General features: G+C 47.5%; 1 protein-coding gene across 1 annotated transcript in view; it reads left to right on the top strand.

Annotated features, from left to right (window-relative positions):
• DNAH5 (dynein axonemal heavy chain 5) overlaps positions 1-27,778 on the top strand; it is a 4,110,061-nt gene that overhangs the window by 2,580,626 nt on the left and 1,501,657 nt on the right. Inside the window, exon 40 of the mRNA XM_069219645.1 lies at positions 20,150-20,257. Within this exon, the coding sequence (XP_069075746.1) occupies positions 20,150-20,257 (108 nt within the window). The remainder of the gene's footprint in view (positions 1-20,149; positions 20,258-27,778) is intronic.

The raw sequence follows: 27,778 nt of genomic DNA on the forward strand, positions 1-27,778 counted from the left end.
GTTCTTACATTTTGATGCGTTCTCCCTTTGAACACATGCATACCTGTCCTGTCAGACTTTTGAGAATAAAAACAATCTTCCTGGTGGCCATCACCTCACCAGGCCCTTTCTTTCCAACCTCCATATGCCATCTTCTTCCCGGATAAACTGGTTCTGCGACTCCATGCCTCCTTTCTGCCTAAGGTTGTAGTACCCTTAAGACTTGGTCAAACCATTACCCTGCCAACTTTCTTTGCTCCACTTCATCCTTCCTAGGAGGAAGAGCAACTTCACCACCTGAACCCTAAGATAACAGTGTCCTTCTATATAGCCGTACAAAAGAACATCGGTAGGCAGTCAACTCTTTGTAGGGTTTACCAGATCAAAGAAGGGGAAAGCAGTGCAGAAATGGACCATATTCAGCTGCATAATTCTATGCATCAAGATCTGCTACGCATTGGCCAGAAGCTCCTTCCACCAGAACCAAGGCTGCATCTACTCGTTAGCTCATGGAGTCCCTGTCCTGAAAATATGTAAGGCTTCTATGTGGGCATCTTTGCACATGCTTACCAAAAACTACTTTTGCAGCAGTTGGGTCTGTGATGATGGGCTTTTCGCCCATTCAGGCCCCCAGAACCTTTTGGTCTGAGCCAGTTCACAGACCCACCCCTGGGGAGAATACCTTAGAATATTTCCCAAGCATCAGACTGAATCTGGAAAATCTTAAGCAGTATCCTTGCGTCCCGGTAGTTGGCATTGAACTTACCCCTTCACCCCTCCAGAGTCGTAGGTGTTGTCCGCACCAGATATGATGTGCGTGGTGCCTGTACACCTGCCACCCCAGCATGCTGACTTCACTTCAGGACTTTTTCCTCACCAGAAGCTTGGAGCTGATTCCTGGGTTAAAAAAATAAGCAGTAAAGTGTCAGACAGTATAGCCTGACATTTGACCTCAGTATTTGAAGTGCAGCAAAACTGACAAGATAACTACATAATTTAAAGGTATCTTCATTTATTGCTTGGACTTTCACAACACATAAAAAACGACTTGCAACCCATCAGTGGAACACAACCCACAGTTTGGGAAATGCTGTGCTAGACAGCTCTAACTTGTGGGCAGTCCCTATGTAGAACTTTTTGCCACTTTTGGAAGCACTCAGGGGCATATTTATACTCTGTTTGCGCCGGAATTGCGTCGTTTTTTTTTACGCAATTCCGACGCAAAACTAACTCCATATTTATACTTTGCCGTTAGACGCGTCTAGCGCCAAAGTCCATGCAGTTTGCGTCATTTTTTAGCGTGGACACCTACTTTGCGTTAATGATATGCAAGGTAAGCGTTCCCGTCTAAAAAAGTGACTCCGAGGCATGTGCGCCGTATTTACACTCCTGGTCAAAATTCACGCCCGGGAGTAGGCGGGTCCAAAAAAATGACGTCCAGTCGCTTTTGCGCCGTTTTTTAGCGCCTGGACAAGGCAGGCGTTAAGGGACCTGTGGGCTCGGAAGGAGCCCAGAGGTGCCCTCCCATGCCCCCAGGGACACCCCCTGCCACCCTTGCCCACCCCAGGAGGACACCCAAGGATGGAGGGACCCATCCCAGGGAACTTAAGGTAAGTTTAGGTAAGTATTTTTTTTTAAAAAAAATTGTGGCATAGGGGGGCCTGATTTGTGCCCCCCTACATGCCACTATGCCCAATGACCATGCCCAGGGGACAGAAGTCCCCTGGGCATGGCCATTGGGCAAGGGGGCATGACTCCTGTCTTTGCTAAGACAGGAGTCATTTCAATGGGGGTTGGGAGTCGGAAAAAATGGCGCAAATCGGGTTGAGGCGATATTTTTGCCTCAGCCTGACTTGCCCCATTTTTTGGCGCCCAAGCTCCATATTCCCCTACGCCGGCGCTGCCTGGTGTACGTCATTTCTTTTTACGCACACCAGGCAGCGCTGGCGGCTAACGCCAGCTAACGTCATTGAATAAATACGGCGCCCGCATGGCGCTTCAGAATGGCGTTAGCCGCGCTAATTTTTTTGACACAAAACTGCGTTAGCGCAGTTTTGCGTCAAAAAGTATAAATATGGCCCTCAGTGCCCAGTGTTTCGGGCTCTTTAGTTTTATTCTCAGGGTTTCTAGGAAATGGGTTAAACTTTGTTGGGACTCCTGCCAGCTGTATGCATTTGCACCATTGCCTCTTATACTGCTAATACTGAAGAAAGATGCACATTACTGCTCATTCTGATAGACTCAGATTGTGCTTGGCGGGTCTGGTACTCAAATCTCATGACCTGGAGCATATACGTCTTCCCGTTTGGCAGGATCTGTTGTCCCAATATCTGAATCACTTCAATCTGTACCTCGATGCTAGGAGATTAAGTGGAAATGCTTAAGAGTTTTCAGACGTCATCACAAGTGGCAGATGTCATTCTGGCTATAAGTCATCCTTTTTCCAAGCCTATATATTCAGACCATTGGGCTAAATTTATTACCTGGTGTGAGGGGAAACAGGTTGATGCCTTGCATATAGAGCCATCTGATACTCTTCTGTTTGTACTACCCCAGCAGAAATTTACTGTGGACACTGTTAAAGGTTAATAGTAATATCTCTGTAACTGCGGAGACTCAGTATTCATAAAGATGGCATTAGTAAAATACCTTTGTGAATAGCGAACAATTGTAAACTTACAAAAAAAAGTGTAGGTTTGCCTTTGTGAATTGGGCCTTCAGTGACTACTTCTCTTGCCAGATATCTGGCAAAATACCTACATGAAATGTTACTCTTATTGTTAGAATGACGGGAAAGGGAGGAAAACCGCTGCAATAGGACATCCCCTTCCTTTCCCTGGGGTTTATCATAGGAGTGGGCATTGTAGGAAAGAACCCTCTTTCTTGGCATGGTTACTCCCATTTTCTGCCTATTGTCAGTGTATTTGTCTGTGTTCACTGGGATCCTGCTAATCAGGACGCAGTGGTTATGCTCTCTCCCTTCTACTCTGGTAACTTGGTTACTTACACCCTACATTTGGCATATCGGTGCCCCCATGTAAGTCCCTAGTATATGGTACCTGGGCCATAGGGGTAGCAGGGGATCCCCATCGGCTGCAGCATGTATTATGCCACCTATGGGGAGCTCTTGCAAAGTCTATCTGCAGGCCTGCCATTGCAGCCTGCGTGAAAGGGTGCATGCACCCTTTTCACTACAGGCCACTGCACCAGGTCACTATAAGTCACCCCTATGGCAGGCCCTCCTAGCCCAGATGGCAAGGTGCAAGTACCTGTGTGTGAGGGCACCCCTGCACTAGCAGAGCTGCCCCCACAAACTGTAGTTCAGTTTTCCTGGACTTCTGGAGCGTGGAGACACCATTTTATGTTTGTACTGGACATGCGTCACTATCTATGTCCAGCTACATAATGGTAACTCCGAACCTAGGCATGTTTGGTATCAAACATGTTGGAATCATACCCCAATACTGTTGCCAGCATTGGAAGTATGATTCCATGCACCCTGGGGGCTCCGTAGAGGACCGTCAGCATTGCTCCTAACAGCCTTCTGGGGTTTTCGGGGCAGCCCAAACTGCTGCCACTCCTCAGACAGGTTTCTGCCCTCCTGCTGCTTGAACAGATCAAGCCCAGGAAGGCAGAACAAAGTATTTATTTGGGAGAGAGGTGTTACACCTCTCCCTTTGGAAATAGGTGTTACATGGTTTGGGGGGAGAGCCTCCCCAGGCCACTGGTATGCTTTGAAGGACACATTCAGCACACTCCGTGCATAAACCAGTCTACAGTGGTTCAGGGACCTCCATTCCCTGCTCTGGCACGAAACTGGACAATGTGCATCATCACCATAGGGGTGGTGCCCAAAGCTCCTCCAGAGGGTCCCTGGGTTCTGCCATCTTGAATCAAAGGTTGGCAAGGACCTCTGGGAGCATCTGAGTGGCCAAGTCAGACAGGTGACGTCAGAGCCACCTCCTGATAGGTGGTCACCTGGCTAGGCGACCAATCCCCCTTTCAGGGCTAATTAGGGTCTCTCTCTTGGGTGGGTCCTCAGATTCGGCTTGCAAAATTCCAGCAGGATTCCTCTGCAACCTCTACTTCGACTTCTAGCCACTGGAACTGCAACAGGACCCCCAGGAACTGACATTCTGCATCCACGATGAAGACTATGCTTGAAACATTGTTTCCAAGGCTCCTTCCAGCTTCTGTAACTTTTCCCCATCTGTGCATCCTCTGAGGACAGCAAGTCTTCAGTCTGCACAAGAAGGAAGAAGGAATCTCGCTTGGAGTGAAGGAGTCACTCCCCTGCATCGGCAGGCACCAACTGCAACAATGACCGGCTGCATGGATCTCCTCTCAACCTGAGCTGCTTGGATCCTGCATAATGGGTGGTGGTCCGCAGTAGTCTTCTTGGTCCTCTCGGCCAGCTTTCCAACTTTGGTGGAGGTAAGCCCTTGTCTTCCCACGCAGGACAGTACCCCGTGCACCGCATCTCTTGTAGCTACCAAGGCTTATTAGCATCTGCTCCAAGAGATCTTCAGGCTCCATGTAGCCCCAGACCCCAGCACTCCTTCCTGCGAAATACAGCCCTCTGTGTGCTTCTCCTGCAGTGTGGGACCCTTCTCCAGTTGTGCGCTGCGTGGGCTCCTCAGCGACTCCTGGTTCCTCGTCCATTGGGTTTCCGGTGGGGGCTGTCTCTTTGTCTTTGGACTTTATGCCTTGCTGAGGGCCCCTCCTAGAACTCCTCTCATGGGTTGAGTCCTCCTGGACCTTGCTGGTCCCCGGCAGCTCCACTTTTGCTTCACCGTGACTTCTGCCTTTGCCAATGCTTGTTGGTGACTCTTCCGCGCCATTGACCGAATACAATCATCCATCTGATCCATGCAGCATGGGGCGTCAGCTGCATGCTCCAGAAACCCTTCACCCTCCCCAGGGCTGGATTCCTGACCCTCTTCATCCTAGCGTGGACCAACTCCTGCAACCACAGCTGGGTGGGTAGTAACTCCTGCTCCCCCTGTACTCTTCTGTGACTTCTGGACTTGGTCCCCTTCTTCCACAGTTCTTCCTCTTTAGGAATCTACTGCTGGTTTCTTGCAGTCTTGTCTGGGTGTTACATTTTCTTCTTTTCCTTCCTTTTGGGTAGTTTGGGGAAAATCCACTAACTTACTCCTTTCTTCCTGGTCGCTAGGGGGCACTGTGGTACTTACCTTTGGGGGTTCCTAGTTCCCCCAGCTCCCCTCTACACATTCCACTTACCTAGGTGGGGGTCCTGTGTTTGCATTCAATTTTTTTAGTATATCGTTTGGACTCCCCCTAGGGTCACTATTGTCTATTTGCACTGTTTCCTATCACTTTGCTTATTACTAGTGTACATATCTAGTGTGTTACTTACCTCCTATTGGAGGGTTGCCTGTATTACCTTTTGGTCATTGTGTCACTAAAATAAAGTACCTTTATTTTTGTAACACTGAGAGTTTTCTTTCATGTGTGTAAGTGCCGTGTGAGTACAGTGGTATTGCATGAGCTTTGCAAGTCTCTTAGATAAGCCTTGGCTGCTCATCCACAGCTACCTCTAGAGAGCCTGGCTTTTAGACACTGCCTATATTACACTAATAGGGATACCTGGATCTGGTATAAGGTGTACTTACTTCAGGTACCAACTACACACCAGGGCAGCTGGTGTGTGGTGGGTACCTGAGGTCCAACCAACTGGCATAAATATGCCTGTTGCACTGCTTGTGCTGCAATTTAGCACCAGTAGTATGAGTAGCTTTGAAAAGTCAGCACGAACAGCACCATGCGGTGTGCCGAAGCACACGGCCGTTCATGTTGATTTTGCTGCCATTGGAGTAAAAAATCTACTCGAGAAGCAGCCCTGTGACGGCGACTGCCCATGTTAGAAAATGGCACTAGAGGACATCAGATATCGCTCGCTCTTGCATTTCTAGAGTCTCTCAGGAATAAAATCTGCAATGCAGTTACTTGCAGAATTTGACCAAAACTCCACGTTATAGGAGTAATGTGGAGTCGCCATTTTCCACCAATTCTGCAGGCAAAATGAAATATGTCACCCACCCCTAGTTAATACATATTCAATATGAAAAATCATAAAGAACATATTAGTTTCCTTGAGCGCATACTGCATTATGTGTAATATTTCTATGTGTTGGAATAATACTGCCTGTGTTTTTTAGCTAAAATCTTACATCAACATTATTTACAGATGACTGAAGTGTGATGTAAAATGCCTGTTGTTATTAAGATGAAAGAGAAAGAACAAACAGACAGCGGAATAAGATGGTGGCTGAGACTTGTTTTGACTAATATATGTAAAAATGCACATGGAACATTAATTATCATTCTTTGCACAGAACATGGATCATTAAATGTCAAAGGATTCAAATGGAAGCCCAAGCACCTGCAGACGTCCATCAATGTTAACAAACTAAAACTAACCCAACTATACATCAAGTATGTAATGGAGGGAGAATCAACCAAAGGCGCTATGTTCACTAGAGTTTTTATCCACTTCAAAGCCATGCTCCTATCTGTGTAGGTGCCATGTAAACATATGACTACTACTCATTTTAAGCCATTTTCTCAGCATGGAATGCTAACAGACCATTGTTATTAGCAATGGCCTGGGAGTGTCCACCTATTGGCCGTCAACTCTTTCTGCTTTGCACAAAGATGTAGGTAATCCAAGAAAAAATAAAAAAAATAAAAAAGGCTCTCGAACTATGATTACGAAACTTATATAAATTCTATACTATATTTGTCAGGTATCATCTTTAAAGAAAATCATTTTTTTTATTTTGCTTTTTGCAGCCAAACGTGTAGTAGGGGTTACAACAGATTGCATCCAAAATGACCAGAGTCAATAGTTATGACCACCAACTGAAGTTTATTCCAATACAAGGCCCACAACCTCAGAAGCATCTGGTGAGTCTGCAATCCACTGGCAATTATCGCGCAACTGGATTCCAGAGCTCACATTCAGCTTCCAAAGATGCATATAAAGAAAAATGCATTAATGTAATTACCATAACATACCTAACATAGGGTAACAATTACCAAGCATAAGGCAAATGCAGGCAAGTTGGAAATATCCATTATTATACATAAATAAAGCTGCATATGTAAAGCTGCATCCTACAACATCTCCCTTCTCAAAAAATGTTTAAGAAAGAACAAAATCCTGCAATCTAGCTGGAAGCTTAATAGCACAAGAACTTTTTACTTGTGAGTGAGTGGAAGTACTCAAAAACACAGTTTGCATTTCTTGTGGTCTAATATTCTTGGAACCAACATTGGAGGTATCAGAATCAGAATGAGCTACACTGATTTGATCCAATGAAATTTGAGGAAAAAAAATGCTGATTTTTTTCTTTTTCTAACATCAGTTGTTATCATTGAGTCATGTGCATCAGAACTAGAGCAAGTGTGGACATATGCTTTTACCTGTGCATCGCTAATAGGTCTCACACTGTTCTTGTCCCATCGCCCTTTATCAGAGAGAAGAACAGAAGCCTTATTTACCTTCAAAATCTTAGCAGACTTAACAAACTGTGACTGCCCTTCGATAACCTTGAATGGGTTCTTGATTAACACCTGTCCTCCTTCGTATAGCTCTCTCTCTTTCACATTATTCTTTTTGTCATAATATTTCTTTTGACATTGATGTCTTTTCATCACTCTGTTTCTCAAATCACTCAAAAGCTCTTGATTATGATCCACCAGCCTATCTCAGTTCAAAACAATATCATGCATCCAATTAGGAACTAAGTTGGACCTGGCTTCTTTTCCTCTCAGCAAGTCGAAAGGAGAGATGCCAGTGGTAGAATGCAGAAAAGCAGGCCCAGATTTCTTTTTCCCAAAAATCATGAACATCCGGCCCGGAACACACAGAAGCTTATATCCCCTCTTTCAACAATTGGTTGAAGAAAAGCTATATAACACAACTTGTAAATGACAAGTATCATGATTTTGTAGGAAAGTTTTAATTTCTTTAGAAACAAAATGCAAATCATTATCACTTACAATGCATCTAGGAGCACCTTCCACTTTAAAAACATTCTTTAAAAAATGAATGACATTTTTGGTATTGGTTACCTCAACAAAAGAGATGTATATCCATTTAGAGAAATAATCAAGGAGAACAATAACATATCTCATATCAGATGATAGCAATAGAAATGGACCAGCAAAATCCAGGCAAAGGAACTGGAGAAAACGGTTTGGTAATCTTCTTCCAATGCTTGCCCAGCACTAAGCTTTGAGGAAACTCATTGATGAAACAGACACTTGTTTGTGTAAACCAGGCCACCAATAGTTTTGATGTATTTTCTTACACATGGCACAAGTGCCCACGTGTCCGTCATGTCCACATCTCACAATGCGATCATGCATGCTGTCAGGAGAGATAAATAACCGGTCTCTCATACACACTGTGTTCTCAGTTGAAAGTTCAGGTGCAATTTGTTTGAAAATTCTCAGTTCTCCAGATAAACTCTTTTCTCTGGGCCAACCTTTGTCAATTAACTCAACAACCTTACCTAAAATCAGATCTTTGTCCATAGCTCCTAACCACTCTTCCTATGAAATGGAGCCAGTACACCCCTAAATAGCAGCAACAATAAGCAATAATGCACTAATTCTCCAATTGATCATCCAAGCATCTATGGTCAAGCTGCAGAAGATGTGTCAAGCAATCTGCTCAGAACTTCTTTCCTCCCTGAATGTACTTCACTGATACCTCATAATCCTGCAGTTTGGATAACAGTCTCACTAAACATGCAGACAGTTTACCCGAGCCATTGCCTCTCAAAAATAAACTAATGGCTTGTGATCTGTGAACATATCGAATGCAGTGCCCCAGATGAGAGTTGTGAATTTTTGTACTGCTCAATTGCATGCAAGAACTTGTCGCTCAATGGTACCATAGTGTACTTCTGACTTTTTGAGCATATGTGACAATATTCTCTTTCCCAGACACTTATTGTCCAAACAGCACACCAAAGCCTCTCAAACTGGCATCCACTGTGTTCAAAGATTTCTCATTGGGTACATAAGCATTTAATGCAGGTGCCTACCCCAGGGTAGGTCGCTCCCCTGTCCTCACAGCGCCACCAGATCCAGATCCCCTGTTCTGCCTTCTCTTTTGCCTGCATCGCTGACTGTGCCCCGAGTGTCTGTGTTGCCGTTTGTCTGCGTTCGCGCTCCCCTTTTTTCCTTCTGTATACCCGAGTGCCTGTGCTGTGTGATCGCGCTCCCCTTTTTTCCTTCTGTATCCCCGAGTGCCTGTGCTGTGTGATTGCGCTCCACTTTTTTCCTTCTGTATCCCCGAGTGCCTGTGCTGTGTGATCGCGCTCCCCTTTTTTCCTTCTGTATCCCCGAGTGCCTGCATCTTCTGAGTGCCGTCCCCCTTGCCCTTCCGCCGTCTCCCCCTCGTTTTTCCTGCTTTCTGCGCCTTTTCGGCACTTCGTCATTTTTCTAGGCCTCCTCGCCTTCGGAGCCTTTTTCCCGCCGCTTTTTTGCCGCTTTTTTCCCCCTACCCGCCCTCCTCCCGCCTCCCAGCTGACCCCGCCTCCCCGGCTACCCCTTAAATGGCGGCCGCTGCGAGGCAGTGGTAGCGACCCTCGACCCCAGGGTAGGTCGCTCCCCTGTCCTCACAGCGCCACCAGATCCAGATCCCCTGTTCTGCCTTCTCTTTTGCCTGCATCGCTGACTGTGCCCCGAGTGTCTGTGTTGCCGTTTGTCTGCGTTCGCGCTCCCCTTTTTTCCTTCTGTATCCCCGAGTGCCTGTGCTGTGTGATCGCGCTCCCCTTTTTTCCTTCTGTATCCCCGAGTGCCTGTGCTGTGTGATCGCGCTCCCCTTTTTTCCTTCTGTATCCCCGAGTGCCTGTGCTGTGTGATCGCGCTCCCCTTTTTTCCTTCTGTATCCCCGAGTGCCTGCATCTTCTGAGTGCCGTCCCCCTTGCCCTCCCGCCGTCTCCCCCTCGTTTTTCCTGCTTTCTGCGCCTTTTCGGCACTTTGTCATTTTTCTAGGCCTCCTCGCCTTCGGAGCCTTTTTCCCGCCGCTTTTTTGCCGCTTTTTTCCCCCTACCCGCCCGCCTCCCAGCTGACCCCGCCTCCCCGGCTACCCCTTAAATGGCGGCCGCTGCGAGGCAGTGGTAGCGACCCTCGACCCCAGGGTAGGTCGCTCCCCTGTCCTCACAGCGCCACCAGATCCAGATCCCCTGTTCTGCCTTCTCTTTTGCCTGCATCGCTGACTGTGCCCCGAGTGTCTGTGTTGCCGTTTGTCTGCGTTCGCGCTCCCCTTTTTTCCTTCTGTATCCCCGAGTGCCTGTGCTGTGTGATCGCGCTCCCCTTTTTTCTTCTGTATCCCCGAGTGCCTGTGCTGTGCTGTGTGATCGCGCTCCCCTTTTTTCCTTCTGTATCCCCGAGTGCCTGTGCTGTGTGATCGCGCTCCCCTTTTTTCCTTCTGTATCCCCGAGTGCCTGCATCTTCTGAGTGCCGTCCCCCTTGCCCTCCCGCCGTCTCCCCCTCGTTTTTCCTGCTTTCTGCACCTTTTCGGCACTTTGTCATTTTTCTAGGCCTCCTCGCCTTCGGAGCCTTTTTCCCGCCGTTTTTTTGCCGCTTTTTTCCCCCTACCCGCCCTCCTCCCGCCTCCCAGCTGACCCCGCCTCCCCGGCTACCCCTTAAATGGCGGCCGCTGCGAGGCAGTGGTAGCGACCCTCGACCCCAGGGTAGGTCGCTCCCCTGTCCTCACAGCGCCACCAGATCCAGATCCCCTGTTCTGCCTTCTCTTTTGCCTGCATCGCTGACTGTGCCCCGAGTGTCTGTGTTGCCGTTTGTCTGCGTTCGCGCTCCCCTTTTTTCCTTCTGTATCCCCGAGTGCCTGTGCTGTGTGATCGCGCTCCCCTTTTTTCCTTCTGTATCCCCGAGTGCCTCTGCTGTGTGATCGCGCTCCCCTTTTTTCCTTCTGTATCCCCGAGTGCCTGTGCTGTGTGATCGCGCTCCCCTTTTTTCCTTCTGTATCCCCGAGTGCCTGCATCTTCTGAGTGCCGTCCCCCTTGCCCTCCCGCCGTCTCCCCCTCGTTTTTCCTGCTTTCTGCGCCTTTTCGGCACTTTGTCATTTTTCTAGGCCTCCTCGCCTTCGGAGCCTTTTTCCCGCCGCTTTTTTGCCGCTTTTTTCCCCCTACCCGCCCTCCTCCCGCCTCCCAGCTGACCCCGCCTCCCCGGCTACCCCTTAAATGGCGGCCGCTGCGAGGCTGCGCAGCGGGCGCGCCGCTGGCGCACCGAAGGCGCGCCTAAGGCAAGCCCGTCTGCGCCCGTCTGCGCCCGTCTGCGCCCGTCCGCGCCTGGGCCGCGCACAGCGCCCGAACCCCTGGCCCCCGCGCCCCCCGCCTGACCTACGACTCCGCCACCCTCGTCAACCTCAACCCCGGCCGCACTCCGGGCTGCTACCGCGCCCACCCCAAACGGACCCACGGACCCTTCACCTGCAGCAACTGTCACTTCACCTGCCTACGGACCAGCACCGCTCCCGCCAAGAACGACCCCCCCGGAAGCTATCTCCACTGCATCCTGGTCAACACCCGATCCGTCCACAGGCACGCCATCGAACTGTGGAACCTCCTCAACTCTACGAACCCGGACATCGCCTTCCTCACCGAGACCTGGATGAATCCCTCCTCGGCACCCGACATCGCCATAGCCATCCCCGACGGCTACAAAATCATCCAGAAAGACCGCACCAACCGCATCGGAGGAGGCATCGCCATCGCACACAAAAACTCCATCCGCATCTCAACCGACACCGACAACTCACTCCCCGACGCCGAACATCTCCACTTCACGATCCACAGCGACCCCAAGACCTCCCTCAGAGGCACCCTCATGTACAGACCACCAGGACCCCGCACCAAGTTCAGCGAAGACATCGCAGATTTCGTCAACCCTCACGCACTCTCGTCCACCGACTACATCCTCCTAGGAGACCTCAACTTTCACCTGGAGAACCTCACCGACAACAACACCACCGCCTTACTGGACAACCTCGCCAATCTGGGACTGAATCAGCTAGTCAACACCCCCACCCACTACACCGGACACACGCTCGACCCCATCTTCTCCTCCAGCAAACACATCACCTTCAGCCACACCACCAAACTCACCTGGTCGGACCACAGCTGCGTCCACTTCATCTTCAAGAAGACCACTGTGCACCACCACACCCAGCAACCACCAAGAAGACACTGGAATCGTATCACCATGGATCAGCTCGCATCAACCCTCTCCCAGAACCGACCCACCAGCACCACCGACCCAAACGAAGCCGCCAACAACCTCACCAACTGGATCTCCGACTGCGCCAACCTCCTGGCCCCCCTGAAAACTCAAGCCAGCACCAACAACCACAAGAAAAACTCCTGGTTCACCCCGACCTCAAGGACTCCAAGAAAGAATGCCGCGCCCGCGAGAAGACGTGGCGCCTCAACCAGACCGAAGAGAACATGTCAGCTCTCAAGGACGCCACCCGCCAACACCACCAACACCTCCGCGCCGCACGAAAAACAGCCTACCGGAACAGACTTGACAACAACGCCCACAACAGCAAGGAACTATTTGGCATCGTCAAAGAGCTCTCCAACCCGGACGCAGAAAACAACTCCATCCCTCCATCACAGGACCTCTGCGACTCCCTCGCGACCTTCTTCCACCACAAGATCACCGACATATACAACAGCTTCCCGACCACCGACGCGAACCCCCCCCGGAACCCGCTACCGACATCACCACCATCCTCACCTGGAGCCCAACCACCACCGAGGAGACCACCCACGTCATGAACTCGATCCACTCCGGATCCCCATCGGACCCCTGCCCGCACCACATCTACAACAAAGCCGACGACATCATCGCACCGCACCTCCGAGATGTCATCAACGCCTCCCTCACCACCGCCACCTTCCCGGAGAGCTGGAAACACGCAGAGCTCAACGGCCTCTTAAAGAAACCCACAGCAGACCCCACCGAACTCAAAAACTTCCGGCCCATCTCTCTCCTGCCGTTCCCCGCCAAAGTGATTGAGAAAATTGTCAACACTCAACTCACCAACGCCCTGGAAACCAACGACTCCCTCGACCCCACACAGTTCGGTTTCAGGACCAACCACAGCACCGAAACCGCCCTCATCGCAGCCACGGACGACATCAGAGCCCTGACCGACAAGGGTGAGACCGTGGCCCTCATACTCCTGGACCTCTCCGCAGCCTTCGACACGGTCTGCCACCGCACCCTGATACGACGCCTCAGCAACGCCGTCATCAGAGGCAAGGCCCTCGAATGGATCATCTCCTTCCTCTCCGGACGGACTCAGAGAGTCCGCCTGCCCCCCTTCAGATCCACAGCCACGAAGATCATCTGCGGCGTACCTCAAGGATCCTCCCTCAGCCCCACTCTCTTCAACATCTACATGACCCCCCTGGCGAACATCGCACGCAAACACGGACTCGACCTAATATCATACGCCGACGACACCCAGCTCATCTTATCCCTCACAAACAACCCCACCTCAGCCAGGACCAGATTACATGAAGGAATGAAGGAAGTGGCGAACTGGATGACAGACAGCCGCCTGAAACTGAACGCCGACAAGACGGAGGTCCTCATCCTCGGCCCCACTCCCACCGCATGGGACGACTCCTGGTGGCCCCCCGCCCTAGGCAGCACTCCCCAACCCACCGACCACGCGCGCAACCTCGGCTTCATCCTGGACTCATCCCTCACCATGACCAGACAGGTGAACTCGGTGACCTCTGCATGCTTCAACACCCTACGCATGCTCCGCAAGATCTTCCGCTGGATCCCCACCGACACCAGGAAGACCGTCACCCACGCCCTCGTCACCAGTCGCTTGGACTACGGGAACACCCTGTACGCGGACATCACCACCAAGCTACTGAGGAAACTCCAACGGATCCAGAACGCTGCCGCAAGACTCATCCTGGACATCCCTCGCCACCACCACATCTCAGGACACCTGAAAAAACTCCATTGGCACCCCGTCAACAAGAGGATCACCTTCCGACTCCTCACTCACGCACACAAAGCCCTACACAACCTCGGACCCAAACTCATCAACAACCGCGTCTCCTTCTACACTCCTCCGCGCACTCTACGATCCGCCGGACAGGCCCTGGCAGCCGTACCCCGCATCCGCAAAGCCACCGCCGGAGGAAGATCCTTCTCTTTCCTGGCAGCGAAGACCTGGAACTCTCTGCCCAGCCACCTTCGCGCCATACCTGAACACCTCTCCTTCAGAAGGCAGCTCAAGACCTGGCTCTTCGAGCACTGACCCCCCCCCAGCGCCTTGAGACCCTTTATGGGTGAGTAGCGCGCTTTATAAATGCGAATGATTGATTGATTGATTGATATCACCAAACCTTTGACTTTTGCAAATGCTTCATTGACTTGGGGAGACCATTCAAACTTAACTGCTTTTTTGTTCTCATGGGCTGCAGAATCAATGCATATCCGGGGACAAACCTAGCACAGTATTCACATAATCCTAGAAAGGAGCACAAGGCATCCTTGTCTGCAGGAGGAATTGCTTTAACAAGGGCATCTACATTACCGAATTGTGGTTTCATACCTTCCCCTGATACAGTATGCCCTAAGTAGTCAACTTGTCATACCATCAGACACTTTTCAGGTTTGACAGTCATGCCCCTTTCTTTCAAAACACTCAAAGCCTTATGCATAACCTGTAAATGTTGCTCTCTGGTTTCTGTGAAAATGAGAATGTCGTATTGGAAAGCCTGCACATTGGGCACAGCCCCAAACATGGCATCCATCTTTTTCTGAAAAACACTGGCCATGTAAGGTTTTGTTCATTTGAATGATTTTCCCCCTTTCTGGTAGACCATACTGCCTGCCAAAATGGCAACAGGCTCACCAGAATCAGCCATCACCATTATATTTTGATCATTACTGGTAGCTTAACATAACGGTCCTTTGACTTTATTTTCCCTCCCTCTCTTAAGATCAGGAGCATATACAGTAAGACATACATTATTAAAGTCTTCAGCACATTCTTGCACATTCTCACCTTCATGCACAATCATATTAGCAATCTTAACTTCATCACCACTTCCTATGTTTTTATAAACTGCTTGAAAATGACCTATTTTCCGACATCAGTTACACTTTTTACCTAGTGCCGGACGATGAGTATGATTTCCTAAATGCCCCTTGTGCCTACACCTAAAGCAAACATATTGGTTTCTTCTTGGTCTAGCATTCTTATTATTGATCGCACAAATTTGTGTTTCCTGCGAAACATAACTAACAGGAGATTAACTAGACGAACCCCTTCTTGTTGAGCTAAAACTTAAGATAAAGGATTATGACAGGTTAGCATTTGTTCTTGGATTTTTTTCAGAAAAATAATTAAAGACAAATTGATCTCTTATATATGTCTACATTTGTTTTCAAATTCACAGGTAGCAGCTAACACCCTAAGTGCTGCAATATATTCCTCCACTGATTCTTTGCTTGACTGTTTACACTTAAATATGTTGTGTCTGTCCAAAACAGTGCTAGATTGTTCCTCATACTGCTTTGCAAGCTTTGCTTTAGCTTATAAGTACACATTCCAAACTGCTACCTCTTGAACTGGTGCTGGAATAACCGTTAATTCCTTCCACTTTATATCTGGTTTGCCTGCTCTTTTAAAAAAGGGAGGTGGTTGTATAGCTCCTTACACAGTAGCCATAATATATCAAATTAAAGCACCCGTCTGACATTTGGAATGGAACCTGCAGCGTGCATAACTGGTACCAAACGTGGTTGACAATAATGGCTTGAAGCTGTATAAAAAAAACAGAATCTAAATACACCCACTTCATATACAAGTACACTGCTTTTGAAGTAATGAATCCAAACACAATACTGAGACAACAGACCAAGTTCCCAAGCAGTGATTGAATATCACAATCTGTAAATTATACAAATGCTCTGTGAAATCATGAGCAAATACAATAAACTAATCCAGTATGGCACTTGCTGAAGAACAGAAAGCCCTTTAGCCAATCCTCAGATACCATCCAAAATTGCGAGAGTCAATAATTGTGATCACAAACTGAAGTTTATTCCAATACAAGACCCACAACCTCAGAAGCAATTGGTGAGTCTGCAATCCACTGGCAACTGCTGTTCAATTGGATTCTAGAACTCACCTTCAACTTCCAAAATGCACATAAAGAACAATGCATTAATGTAATTACCATAGTATACCTAATGTAGGAAGCTGGCCTGGTGTGTGGTGGGCACCAGGTATCCCATCTTAATGAAGTGCAGGCGGTATCTAGAAGCTAGGCTCTCTAGAGGGAGCTCTGGATAAGCAGCCAAGATTTATCTAGGGAGACATGCAAAGGTCATGCAATACCACTGTAGTCACACAACACTTACACACATGAAAGAAAACACTCAGTTGTACAAAAATAAAGGTACTTTATTTTTGGATCACAAGACCACTAAATACTAGAAGAAGGGCATTCCTCCAATAGGAGATAATTAATACACTAAATATATACACTAGCCATCAGAAATAGGCATAGAAACAGTTAGAAAAGAGTGCAAATAGCAATAACCAATAGTGACCCTAAGGGGAGCACAAATTATATACTAAAAAAATGGAATGCGAATGCAGGACCCCCACCTAGGTAAGAGGAATGTGTAGAGGGGAACTGGGAGTACTAGAAAACAACAGAGGTAAGTAATACAGTACCCCCCAGCAACCAGGAAAGCAGGATTAAATCACTGAACTTTCCCCAAACCACCTAAAAGGAGGAAAAAGAGAAAAAGAAGACAACCAGACAAGACTGCAAGAAATCAGTGGTTGATTCCTGAACAAGGAAGACCTTTGGAGAAAGGGGACCAAGTCCAAGAGTCACAGTGGGGTCCAGGAGGAGTAGGAACTACTGCCCATCCAGCTGTACTTGCAGGAGTTTGTCGACGGTGAGGAAGAACATGTCAGCACTGCAGCCCTGAAGCTGGAGAAGATTTCCTTATGGATGCAGAAGGTGTCCCACGCTGGAGTGAAGCTTGCAGATGGGTGTTGGTGCTGGAATTCCACCAACATGCCTTGGCAAAGGCAAACTTACGGTTAGGGGAAACGTGGTGCTGCCTGGGACAAGCAAGGCCCAGGAGGACTCAACACAGGAGGTGGAGTCACAGGGGACCCTCAGCGTCGCAGAGAGCCCACAGGAGCAGAGGCAGCACCCACAGGAGTCCCACAGGAAGGAGAAACAGATGTCGCAGAAGGAGCCCACGCAGCACTACAAAAAAGCATACCACGCCGCAGGAGAACTACGGAGAGGGCTGAGCGTCGCAGGAAGGAGCGCTAGGGACTCGAGCTGCACGTCATCTGAAGATCCATTGGAGGAGATGCAAACAAGCCTTGGCAGCTGCAAGAGATGCAATGCACAGGGGTACGGTCCTGCTTGGGAAGGCAAGGGCTCACCTCCACCAAAGTTGGATAGCTGGCAGAGGGGACCAAGAGGACAACTCTGGACCACCACCTGTGATTCAGGATCCATGCAGCTCAGGATGAGAGGAGATCCACACAGCCTGTCGTCATTGCAGCAGGTGCCTGCGGATGAGGGGAATGACTCCTTCACTCCAAGGGAGATTCCTTCTTCTTCTTGTGCAGGCTGAAGAGTTGCTGTCTTTTAAGGGTGCACAGCTGGGGAAATGTTGCAAAGCTGGCAGGAGTTGTGAAAACAATATTGCAGAAGAGCCTTCTTTGTTGATTTCAGTGTTGTCGGTTCCTGGAGGGTCCAGTCCAAGTTCAAGTGAGCAGAAGTCGAAGTGGAGGTTGCAGAGGAATCCTGCTGGAGTCTTGCAAGCCGAATCTGAGGACCCACCCAAGAGAGAGACCCTAAAGCCCTGAAGGGGGATTGTTGACCTAGCTAGGTAAGCACCTGTCAGGAGGGGGCTTTGACATCACCTGCCTGGCCACTCAGATGCTCCCAGAGTTCCCTGCCGACCTTGGAAACAAGATGGCAGAACCCAGGGACCCTCTGGAGGAGCTCTGAGCACCACCTCTGGGATGGTGATGGACAGGGAAGTGGTCACTCCCCTTTCCATTATCCAGTTTCGTGCCAGAGCAGGGACTCAGTGTCACTGAACTGGTGTGGACAGGTTTATACACAGAGGGCACCAAATGTGGCCTTCAAAGTATACCAGGGGCTTGGGGGCCCGTCACACCTATTTCCAAGAGGAGAGGGTGTTACCTCCCTCTCCTAAGGGAAATCCTTTGTTCTTCTTTTCTGGGCTTGATCAGATCAAGCAGCAAGAGGGCAGAAACATGTCTGAAGGGTGGCAGCAGCTTGGGCTGCCCGGGAAACCCTGTAAGACTGGTGGTAGCAATGCTGTGGGTCCTCTAAGGAGCCCCCAGAGTGCATGGAATCATACGTCTAATACTTGCAACAGTATTGGGGTATGATTCCAACATGTTTGATACCAAACATGCCCAGGTTCAGAGGTACCCTTATGTAGCTGGACATAGGTAGTGACCTATGTCCAGTACATGCCTAAAATGGCGTCCCTGCTCTCACAAAGTCCAGGAAAATGGATCTGAAGTTTGTGGGGACAACTCGGCTAGTTCAGGGATGCCCTCACACACAAGTACCTGCACCCTGCCCTCTGGGCTGAGAGGGCCTACTGTAGGGGTGACTTACAAGTGACCTGGTGTTGTGACCTGTAGTGAAAACGGGTGCATGAACCCATTTCACGCAGACTGCAATGGCAGGCCTGCAGTACCCTTTGCATGGGCTCCGTATGGGTGGCAGAATAACTCCTGCAGCCCAAAGTGATCCCTTGGAACCCCAATGCCCTGGGTACCTAGGTACCATATACTAGGGACTTACATGGGGGGACCAGTATGCCAATTGTGGGAGGAAAAAGGTAAATTTTACAGGGCAGAGCATAACTACTGTGGTCCTGGTTAGGAGGAGGATCCCAGTAGACACAGTCAAACACACTGACAACAGACAGGAAATGGGGGTAACCATGCTAAGAAAGCGGGAACTTTCCTACACCTAACATAGAGTAACAATTACAAAGCACAAGGTAAATGCAAGTAAGGGAGAAATACACATTTAAATAAATAAACATACATAAATAAAGCTGTTTAAATAAAGCTGCATTATACAAAAAGATTTTCTTTAGAAGCAACTTAAAAGATATTACTGAGTTTTGTTATAATGCAGATGTGTTGCTTTTCTATGAATAAAACCTGAGTTCCAAGATGATTTCTGCAAATTTCAAATAGTCCTTGCCACATACTGAAAACGTTGGACATTATAAATCATAATGGGGGCACTACCTACGGGGCTGAATAAAACACCCAATAACTAATGGCATAATGATGATGATGCAGAAATATTAATCTGTGCTGATCCGAGATGTGATTGGCACTGCCTCAAAGCAATGGCTAAATGCCCCTGGCTCAAACAAGCCAACGATTAAGGAGGGCTGAGCCAAAGTCTAATCTCTGTGTGTTGTACACAAGAGGTTGTTTTTTTGAGACATAAAACGGTAGGGTATTTGAGGAGGATGAGGAGCTTGCACTGTTGCCTTGGAGTTCTGTTTGTATATGGGTCATTCATTATATCACTGGATTGACTGCAGAGTGGAGAAAGTTATACTGTATGTGTTCTATCATTGATTTATCAATTTAAATAGAATATTATAATAAAAGAAAATTATTGTTTTCAGATATATCGATTGGCATCTCCCACAAGCATTGACATTAACAATTGTTTAGATGACTAGCAGTCTAAATTTGGAATAAGTACATGCAGGTTCTCCAGCTAGTTCTGAGTTGTTTCTAACTTCTAAAATGAGTAAGGGCTGTAAATTTAAGTAAATTATTCTCCAGCTTGTTATCTTCCTTTGTAATGTAGAATTTCTGTAGATTGTTTTGGATGAATTGGTACAAGAGTTACATGGTGTCTGGAAATACATCAATTGTTCTATATAACTAATCTTGTCATACTTGTAAAGCTGTCTTAAACTTGAATTGTATCTCATGGTTTGAGGTACAATTATTTGTATTTGATTACTTTTTTATGGAATGCCATGAGGTAAACTCTCCCTGTTTCTCATTAAGATTGATGAAGACGAACCCTTGTTCTTAAGTCTGATTGAAGACCTGTTTCCTGGTATACAGCTGGATAAAGCCGGCTATCCAGAGCTAGAGGCTGCTATCATCAAACAGGTAAATGTATCATATATATGTTCCATAGAAAGCTTAAAGCAGTTTGATTATATGTCATTTACAAGTATCCTTATCTTGCAAATAATCTAGATCACAAACACTTTTAAAATAGAACCCATGTGGTACTTGAAGTTGGGGAAGCAAAATGTATTCTCTTACTTTAATTACATGTTCACATTATTTATTTCAGTTTTAAAAAAATATTGACTTATAAATATACATTACAGAAAGTGGTAACCTTTTGATAAAAGCAGTTTGACCAATTGCTGGAGCTTTTGTTTTAGATTTAGATGATGTTGGGCATAACTTAATTTATCTTGAATTTGAGCCAAACATCAGGATAGGAGGAGATCCAGCAAATGCACTGGACAAGTGGGCAATGAGTAGTTCATTCCTAATGGACTAATTTTACAGTGGGAAACAGACAGCAATCAGGCTCTTGCAGTGGGAATAGTGGTATCATGATGATGCTCCACACTTCAGCGCATGAAATGGTGGGGTAAACTGACAGAGCAGACACTGCTGTAGCAGGGGAGCAGTGATCCTTAGGTGGCAGCACTGCCCGGCTTTCAGAGGTGGGATCGTATTACTATATCTACCCTGGGGGACATAATGCATAACACAGTTCTCAAATCATTCCAGATGCTTCAAGGTGAATTTGAGCGTCTTAGGTCAATTCCATAAGTATCTCCACCTCTGACATGCCTTAGCTTCCAGACTTTAATCCTTTAGAGAGGAAACTTATCAATGGTGACTTAGGAGAACACAAAGTAGCGAAAATATATTGGCCACTCACGGGTTCATGGCCCTTCATGCGGCCTGATAGGCAGACATTGGGAGAGAAAGCAAATGAAGACTGCACAGAAATCCTAAACACACCAAGGGAGGCTCCTATAGCAACTCGACTTTGGCTGATACAATTCAAATGTGTTCATAGGATATATTTCAACCGTCTTCGCATCTGGTGATAACATCCCCCTCCTGTTTCCACTGTGGACAGTACATTTCTCAACACAGTATGGCATTGCCCGGAGTTGGCCGGTTTCTGATGACAAACCAGTGTTTCACTGTAACTGGCAGTAACTTCCTTGCTGAGCAACCAAAGTGCACTCCAATGAGTTTCCCAGGTACAACAGACAAGGGTGCAACATTTGAGGGTCAGAACTCTGTCTCCCAGGTAGCAATTTTGCAGTCATGGACAGACAGGCTTCTTCGGTTTTTATGACCCTGTAGTTGTAACAGGGAGTCAGCCATCTGAGCACTGGAGTCACCTTCCCTGTCTGGGACTCGGGATTACTTTTTTCTAGAGCGAGACACCACAGGCACACTTCTTTCTTTGCTAGTGCAAGGTGCATACAGAGCATCCACATTTTTCGTGCAGCCTCTCTTTGCTGGGTCCAGGGTGCAGCAACGCAGTCTTTCTTCAGTCCTCTTTTCAGTAAAAACTTGATCTAAGGTCAGGGTGCCAAGGGTGCCATGTTTATGTCAAGTTGTTGCCCACAGGGGATATAGTGACTACAAGCCAATGGGCTATCAGGTCCCTTCCCAACTAATGATGACTTCCTGTAAATTGTGACATCCAGCTAGCCCATCATGCACCATTCTGCCTAATTTCAACAAGAAACAACCCTTCCCTTCATGTGTGAGGTTCTGTAGCACATCCCACAGCTTTGGCTACCTGGTGCAACATGAAAAATGAGTTGACAACGGCTCCCCCCCTCCCTATGCTAGCCTATCTGCTAAAACAAAAGAGCAGCCCCTCTCATGTGTGACTACCATTTTCCGTTCAAAAGTGGCTTCCCCTTTGAAGCCTGCCTTTTAGGCTTACAGCCTGTTCGACCATACTACCAGAAAGAGGTCACATCTCTTCCAACGACAGTCCCTTTGTGTTGCTTCCTGGGAGTCATTCACACCTCTCCCCAGAAAGATAGAAGGCTGTCTTGAGGACAGCAGCTTGTATGTAACCATAACCGGTCACTGGAAATCTTTGGGCTACTTTCTAAAGCTGAAATTGGAGCAAACGTTACATCACTTTTGTTTGTTTAATACCTTGAAGTATCATATTTAGTAGTTCCAACCAGAAGTTAGGACTGCTGAGTTGTCAGTGTGTAACTCTGTACTTGACAACGGGGCACTAGCCTTTCCATGGTAAAAATGACAATGTAGGGTTTTTCCCACTGGTACGTTAAAAAGTTAACAAACACATGTCCATCTTTTTAATATAATGCACACTGCCTCTAGAGCTCAGTAAGCCTGCTTTAGGGGTGACTTACAAATATTAAAAAGGAAGGTTTGGGATTTGCCATTAGTTTAAATGGCAAAATCAAGTTAGCAGTTTAAAAACCAGTCTATCAGCCAGCAATAAAAATATACAAAAAGTGATGGATGGCATGCTTCAATTAACCTCAGCCACTGATAAATACTAAGGGATGCATCCCAGTACATCAGTATTTTGCACTCCATGTCATCTTAGTTTCGACCCAGCTCTGTGCAATTTAGTCTTGACCCTGCTCCATTGGGAACAGTCCAGCCCTAACTGCCAAGTCAGAACCTCCCTGAACCGGAGCACAAGCAATCCAGGACCTATTTCACCCTTGTTAAGGGTTCATCAGCCAGGTATAGCTTGGTTCCAGTGGCACAGTGCACTGGAACCACACCTGGGTATAACCGTACCACTTAGGGCGAAACACTATAGTGTTAAAAAGTGATGGCTGTAATGCTTGAATTAATCTCAGCCACTTGGGCCTCATCCCAATACATCATTATTTTTGCACACCATGTCACCTCAGTTAGGACCCAGCTATATGTAAATCAGTCTTCACCCTGCTCCAATTGGAATAGTCCAGCCTGCTCTGCCAAGTCAGGTCCTCTCTGAACCAGAACACAAGCGACCCAGGCCCTGTTTCACCCTAGTTATGGGCTCATCAGCCAGGGATAGCATAGTGTCAATGACACAGTGTGCACTGGACCCACTTCTGTGCATATCTGTCTAACGTTTGGCAACACACTAAAGTATACAAAAAGTACTCAATGGAATGCTAGAATTAATCTCAACCACTGCTAATTACTTGGGTTACATCCCAATCCATCATTATTTTGCACACTGTGTCACCTTCGTTTGGACCCATCAATATGCAAATCTGTCTTGACCCTGCTCCATTGAGAACAGTCCAGCCCAAGCTGCCCAGCCACGTCCTCCCTCAACCAGAACACAAGCAATCCAGGATCTGTTTCACCCTTGATATGGGCTCATCAGTCAGGTATAGCTTGGTTTCAGTGACAGAGTGTGCATGGGACCTACTTTAGTATGTTGTCCTAATTGGAATGGGTAGGCACGTACATGGGTCCCATGTACACAGTGTCACTGGAACCAAGCTATACCCAGGTGATGAGCCCATAACAAAGGGGATCCAGTTGGTTTGAACTTAAGTGGACACATCTATGTTATCACCCTTTATGCCGATGATGTCTTGTGTTTTTGAGATGAGCATGCTAGCCTCCCACTGGCACTTAGGGGGTCATTCCGACTTTGGCGGTCTTTTTACCAGACCGCCGAGGCCGGGGAGACAGAATACCGCCATTGCCGGCGGTATTCATGCCTCCCTATTCCGACATTTCCGCTGGGCCAGCGGAAATGGCACATCAACATTGCCGCCGGCTCGTAATAGAGCCGGCGGCAATGTTGATGTGCAGCGTTAAATTCGGGCAGTGAAATGCGCGATGGGGCTACGCCTGGGGGCCCCTGCACTGCCCATGCCAAGTGCATGGGCAGTGCAGGGGCCCCCAGGGGCCCCGTGCGTCCCCTTACCGCCAGCCTTTCCATGGCGGTGTCTACCGCCATGGACAGGCTGGCGGTCGGGGACTCATAATCCCCAGGGCACCGCTGCCCTGGGGATTATGACCGCCAGGTGGAAACCTGGCGGAACAATGGAGGGGCCGGCGGTATGGGCGTGGCTTTTGCGCCACGGTCATACTTGCTGACGAGACACCGCCAGCCTGTTGGCGGTGTTCTCGCCAGCAATCCACCGGCTGCCAGGGTCAGAATGACCCCCTTAATGTCGTCCAGGCCTTCACCCTGGTGTCTGGATTAAAACTTAATAGAGCCAAATTGTATATGTACCCATTAACTGACTATCGTTGCTTAATTACTTTACTATCATTTCGATGATACTCAAGATGGCTTCTTTCACGATCTCGACATGGTACTGGGGGACCTGATTTAGGGCACGAGTCGACATAGGGTTGCTCTGTCTAAATTACAGCTCTCGATTGAAGATGGCAGCTTAGGTGCACCAGATTTTGAAATGTACTATATTGCCATGCAGTTACAGTGTGTGAGCCCTTGGTTGAGTCCCCCTCTCTCTCCATTGACACTTTACTTTGCTCCCCCTTATTGGGAATTCTTCAATTGTGGAGCTTTATTTGGTCATTGCCCCTGTCTGGGAGGGTTGTCATGCCTTATGTTGACATCATAACATTGTTGGCACAGTTAACTTCAGAAAGCTGGCCAACTCTGTCCTTATGCCCCAGACCTCCTGATCAGGTCACTGCTTGGGTTTCAACATGTTCATGGCATTATCAACATACCTGTGTGGTCGGGAGCTGGTGTCATACAGGTGTGCCAATTGTATGACTCTAGTCATCCATTGTCTTTAAATGAATTGTGGTGAGAGACATCGTTGCCCCAGGGCCAGTTTCTCTTGCATGCTGCTTTATTGTGTGCTATCAGGAATGTCTGGTATACCACTAATTAGAAAGGTCACACTTTGCAAGTTCTTGATCGGGGGCACCCGCTGTATGGTGACCCATCTTTACCAGACTCCTAACTCTGCTTTTCTGATGTGCCTCTTGGAGTTAAGGTCCAGATGGGAATCTAATTTGGCTACCCCCCTTACCAATGCAGAGGGGACAAATACACTTGGTTATGTCAAAGGGATCTCCAGAAATGTATGTCTCAAAAATCTGCAGTTCAGTTATTTATGTTGCAGTTACCTTACCTCAGCTAGACTGCATAACATTTTCCCCACTGTTCCAGACACTTGCTGTAGAGGCGCCAGACTGGATGCTACCTTCCTACATGTAGTCCTGGGTAAAGGTATCTGATCATATCTCAGAATGGATTAAAATACATGAGTTGCTGACTCCTAAGATTTGTCTCTTGGGTCTAATGCTAAGCTCCAAGCGCAATAAAATGATATGCAGATTTTTGGATTGGCACTAGTAGTTACCGCGCACACCATAGCTATAAATTGGAGGTCACCCTAGGCAATGGCTGTTTAGAGTTGGAAACTGGATATGTATAAAGGGAAACGTGCAAAGGACACTTTCACTCACATCTTTAATTTCCACCAACAGTGGCCAGCAGTACTGACAGCTTGTGATATGATTTTGCTAGAAAGTTGCCCCCAAATCAGTAGACAGGCTACCCTGAACCATTGACCTTATGTCCTTTGTTTCCTGGTGTGTAGTCCAGAGGGCAATTTGATATTCATATGTGCTTCCTGATGATTGCTTCTTGTACTGTATTTCAACCTTGTCCCCTAATTCTCCACTGTCACTGGTGTGTGTGTTAAGGAACTATTGTATGTACATGGTGAAATGTATGACTGATTCTTATTTGGTTTGCTCAATACTTTAACATCTATGCATTAAGCTCTGTGCACTGTACTATAGGTGAACTGGTTTTGAAGAGTCTTGTAAAAACAATTAAATCAATAAAAAAAAAATCTTTTATTATGGTAGACTGACTACACAATTATAAAAAAAACTCGGAGGCAAGATTTGTGCCTCTTTCCAATTATAGCTATGGAAATTGCAAAGGGAACCCTACAGTAAAACCAACTAATTGTTATAGGGCAGAGGTCTGTTATATATAAATCAAAGGTGTCATTTAAAATATGATTTAAACACACACAGTTTTAATGTGGCACTGCACCTACTTCACCTCATGGTGTTTCATAAGATGAACCTGAACAGGGGAAGTGGCAATCGTTCTGTCTATGTTCAAGAGCATCTTTTTCTGATGATGATAACATGGCTTATACAAGGTTCCTGAGGTGGGGTTGCTGCAGCAGTGTCAGTGGCTAAAGGAAAGAACAATCTGGACAAGCTAAAAGTTCAAAACTTTCAATATGAAAGACAAGCCATTGTCCTTCGTATTAGTAGTGGACAGGAGTAGCATTGCAATCTAATAGAAGGCTAGCAAGGACTCAATGACTAGAGGACATACAAATGTGGCTAATGCAAAAGTTGAGAACTAGATTGGATAAATTCATTTTACAGTGGTGAGACTGAAAGTGTTTAGGAGCTAAGAGCTGTCACTCCTGCTCTAACTTACACCTTTCCCACTCTCACCAACAGAAAAGATTTTTAGCAGGTGCACATGCGTAGACAGAAGCTGGAGCTGTAGATGCTGCCCTTAGGCCCTCCCAAAGCCCACCCGTCAGGTAGTTCCTTGGTTGCATCTCAAAGGGGCTTGGATATCCCCCCATGCAAATTCCCACTGACCACCCCCATAATAAAGAGGAGCTTGTCCTTTTCAAAGAGCTGACAACACTCCTGTTAGAGTATAGACGCTTAACATGTATTTAATGCAGATAGCCAGCAAACATAAAAAAAATTTGGCAAGGCAATTGCAGTTTCAACCACCCAGCGGTACACCCTTGTTCAGTTGGAGCATGTAATGCTAAAGTAAATGCATTATACAATTTATCTCAATACAGGTGAATGAATGCAGGAACACATGGCAGGAGAAAAATTTGGCAATAGCCACTAAGGAGCAGTTGCCAGGATCTTCTTGTGTTAAGGAATGTGAGAAGACCTTCGAAAGAAATATGCATTTAACATTCACAGGAGCTTACTGTACAATTTTCTAAAATCCTTTCATCATGTGTCAACTTCAGAATAAGACGTATCTGATAGAGACTTCTATTTGCCGATTCCTTACCTTAGAATTTCCCCCAGGCATCAGAATGGATCCGGAGATTATTCTTCGAGCAGTACCCCTGCGCACCATCAGGTGGCGTCGGTTGACTCAGCGGGTGTCGTTGGTGTCGTGGCCGCCGTAATGACATCGCAGTGGTTTATAGGCGCCACCCCGGTGCGCAGTTGTCAGTTCTTTTCTTTCTGTGCCATCCTACGTGCAGATCTGGAAAAGAGCTACTCCTAGTCATTTTCTGACTAACTCCGACACTTTTGTCGAATACTTTTTGATGAGTTTTGAATGCGTCAAGGGATGTCCCGTAAGACCGGTTTTGAACCCTGCGACTCCTGTCAGTAAAAGATGTTGGGGACGGATCGTAATCTCGTCAGCCTTTGGTGTCTAGAGCGCGACCACTATTCAAAGTCGTGCTCCGAGTGTCGGCCCATGAACCTGAAGGCTTTGAGGGAACGGTCCCTGAAGCTCATAGAGGCCCTGCACTTGACTGCATCGCTCCCGCTCGAGAGGAAGATCAGGAGCCCAGTCGTGGGGTCATCACCACTCCTCTTCTTCCAAGTCATTGGTACGATCAGGTCACAAGA

The sequence above is a fragment of the Pleurodeles waltl genome, chromosome 2_2, assembly GCF_031143425.1.
Source record: "Pleurodeles waltl isolate 20211129_DDA chromosome 2_2, aPleWal1.hap1.20221129, whole genome shotgun sequence".
In the NCBI taxonomy this organism is placed as follows: domain Eukaryota; kingdom Metazoa; phylum Chordata; class Amphibia; order Caudata; family Salamandridae; genus Pleurodeles; species Pleurodeles waltl.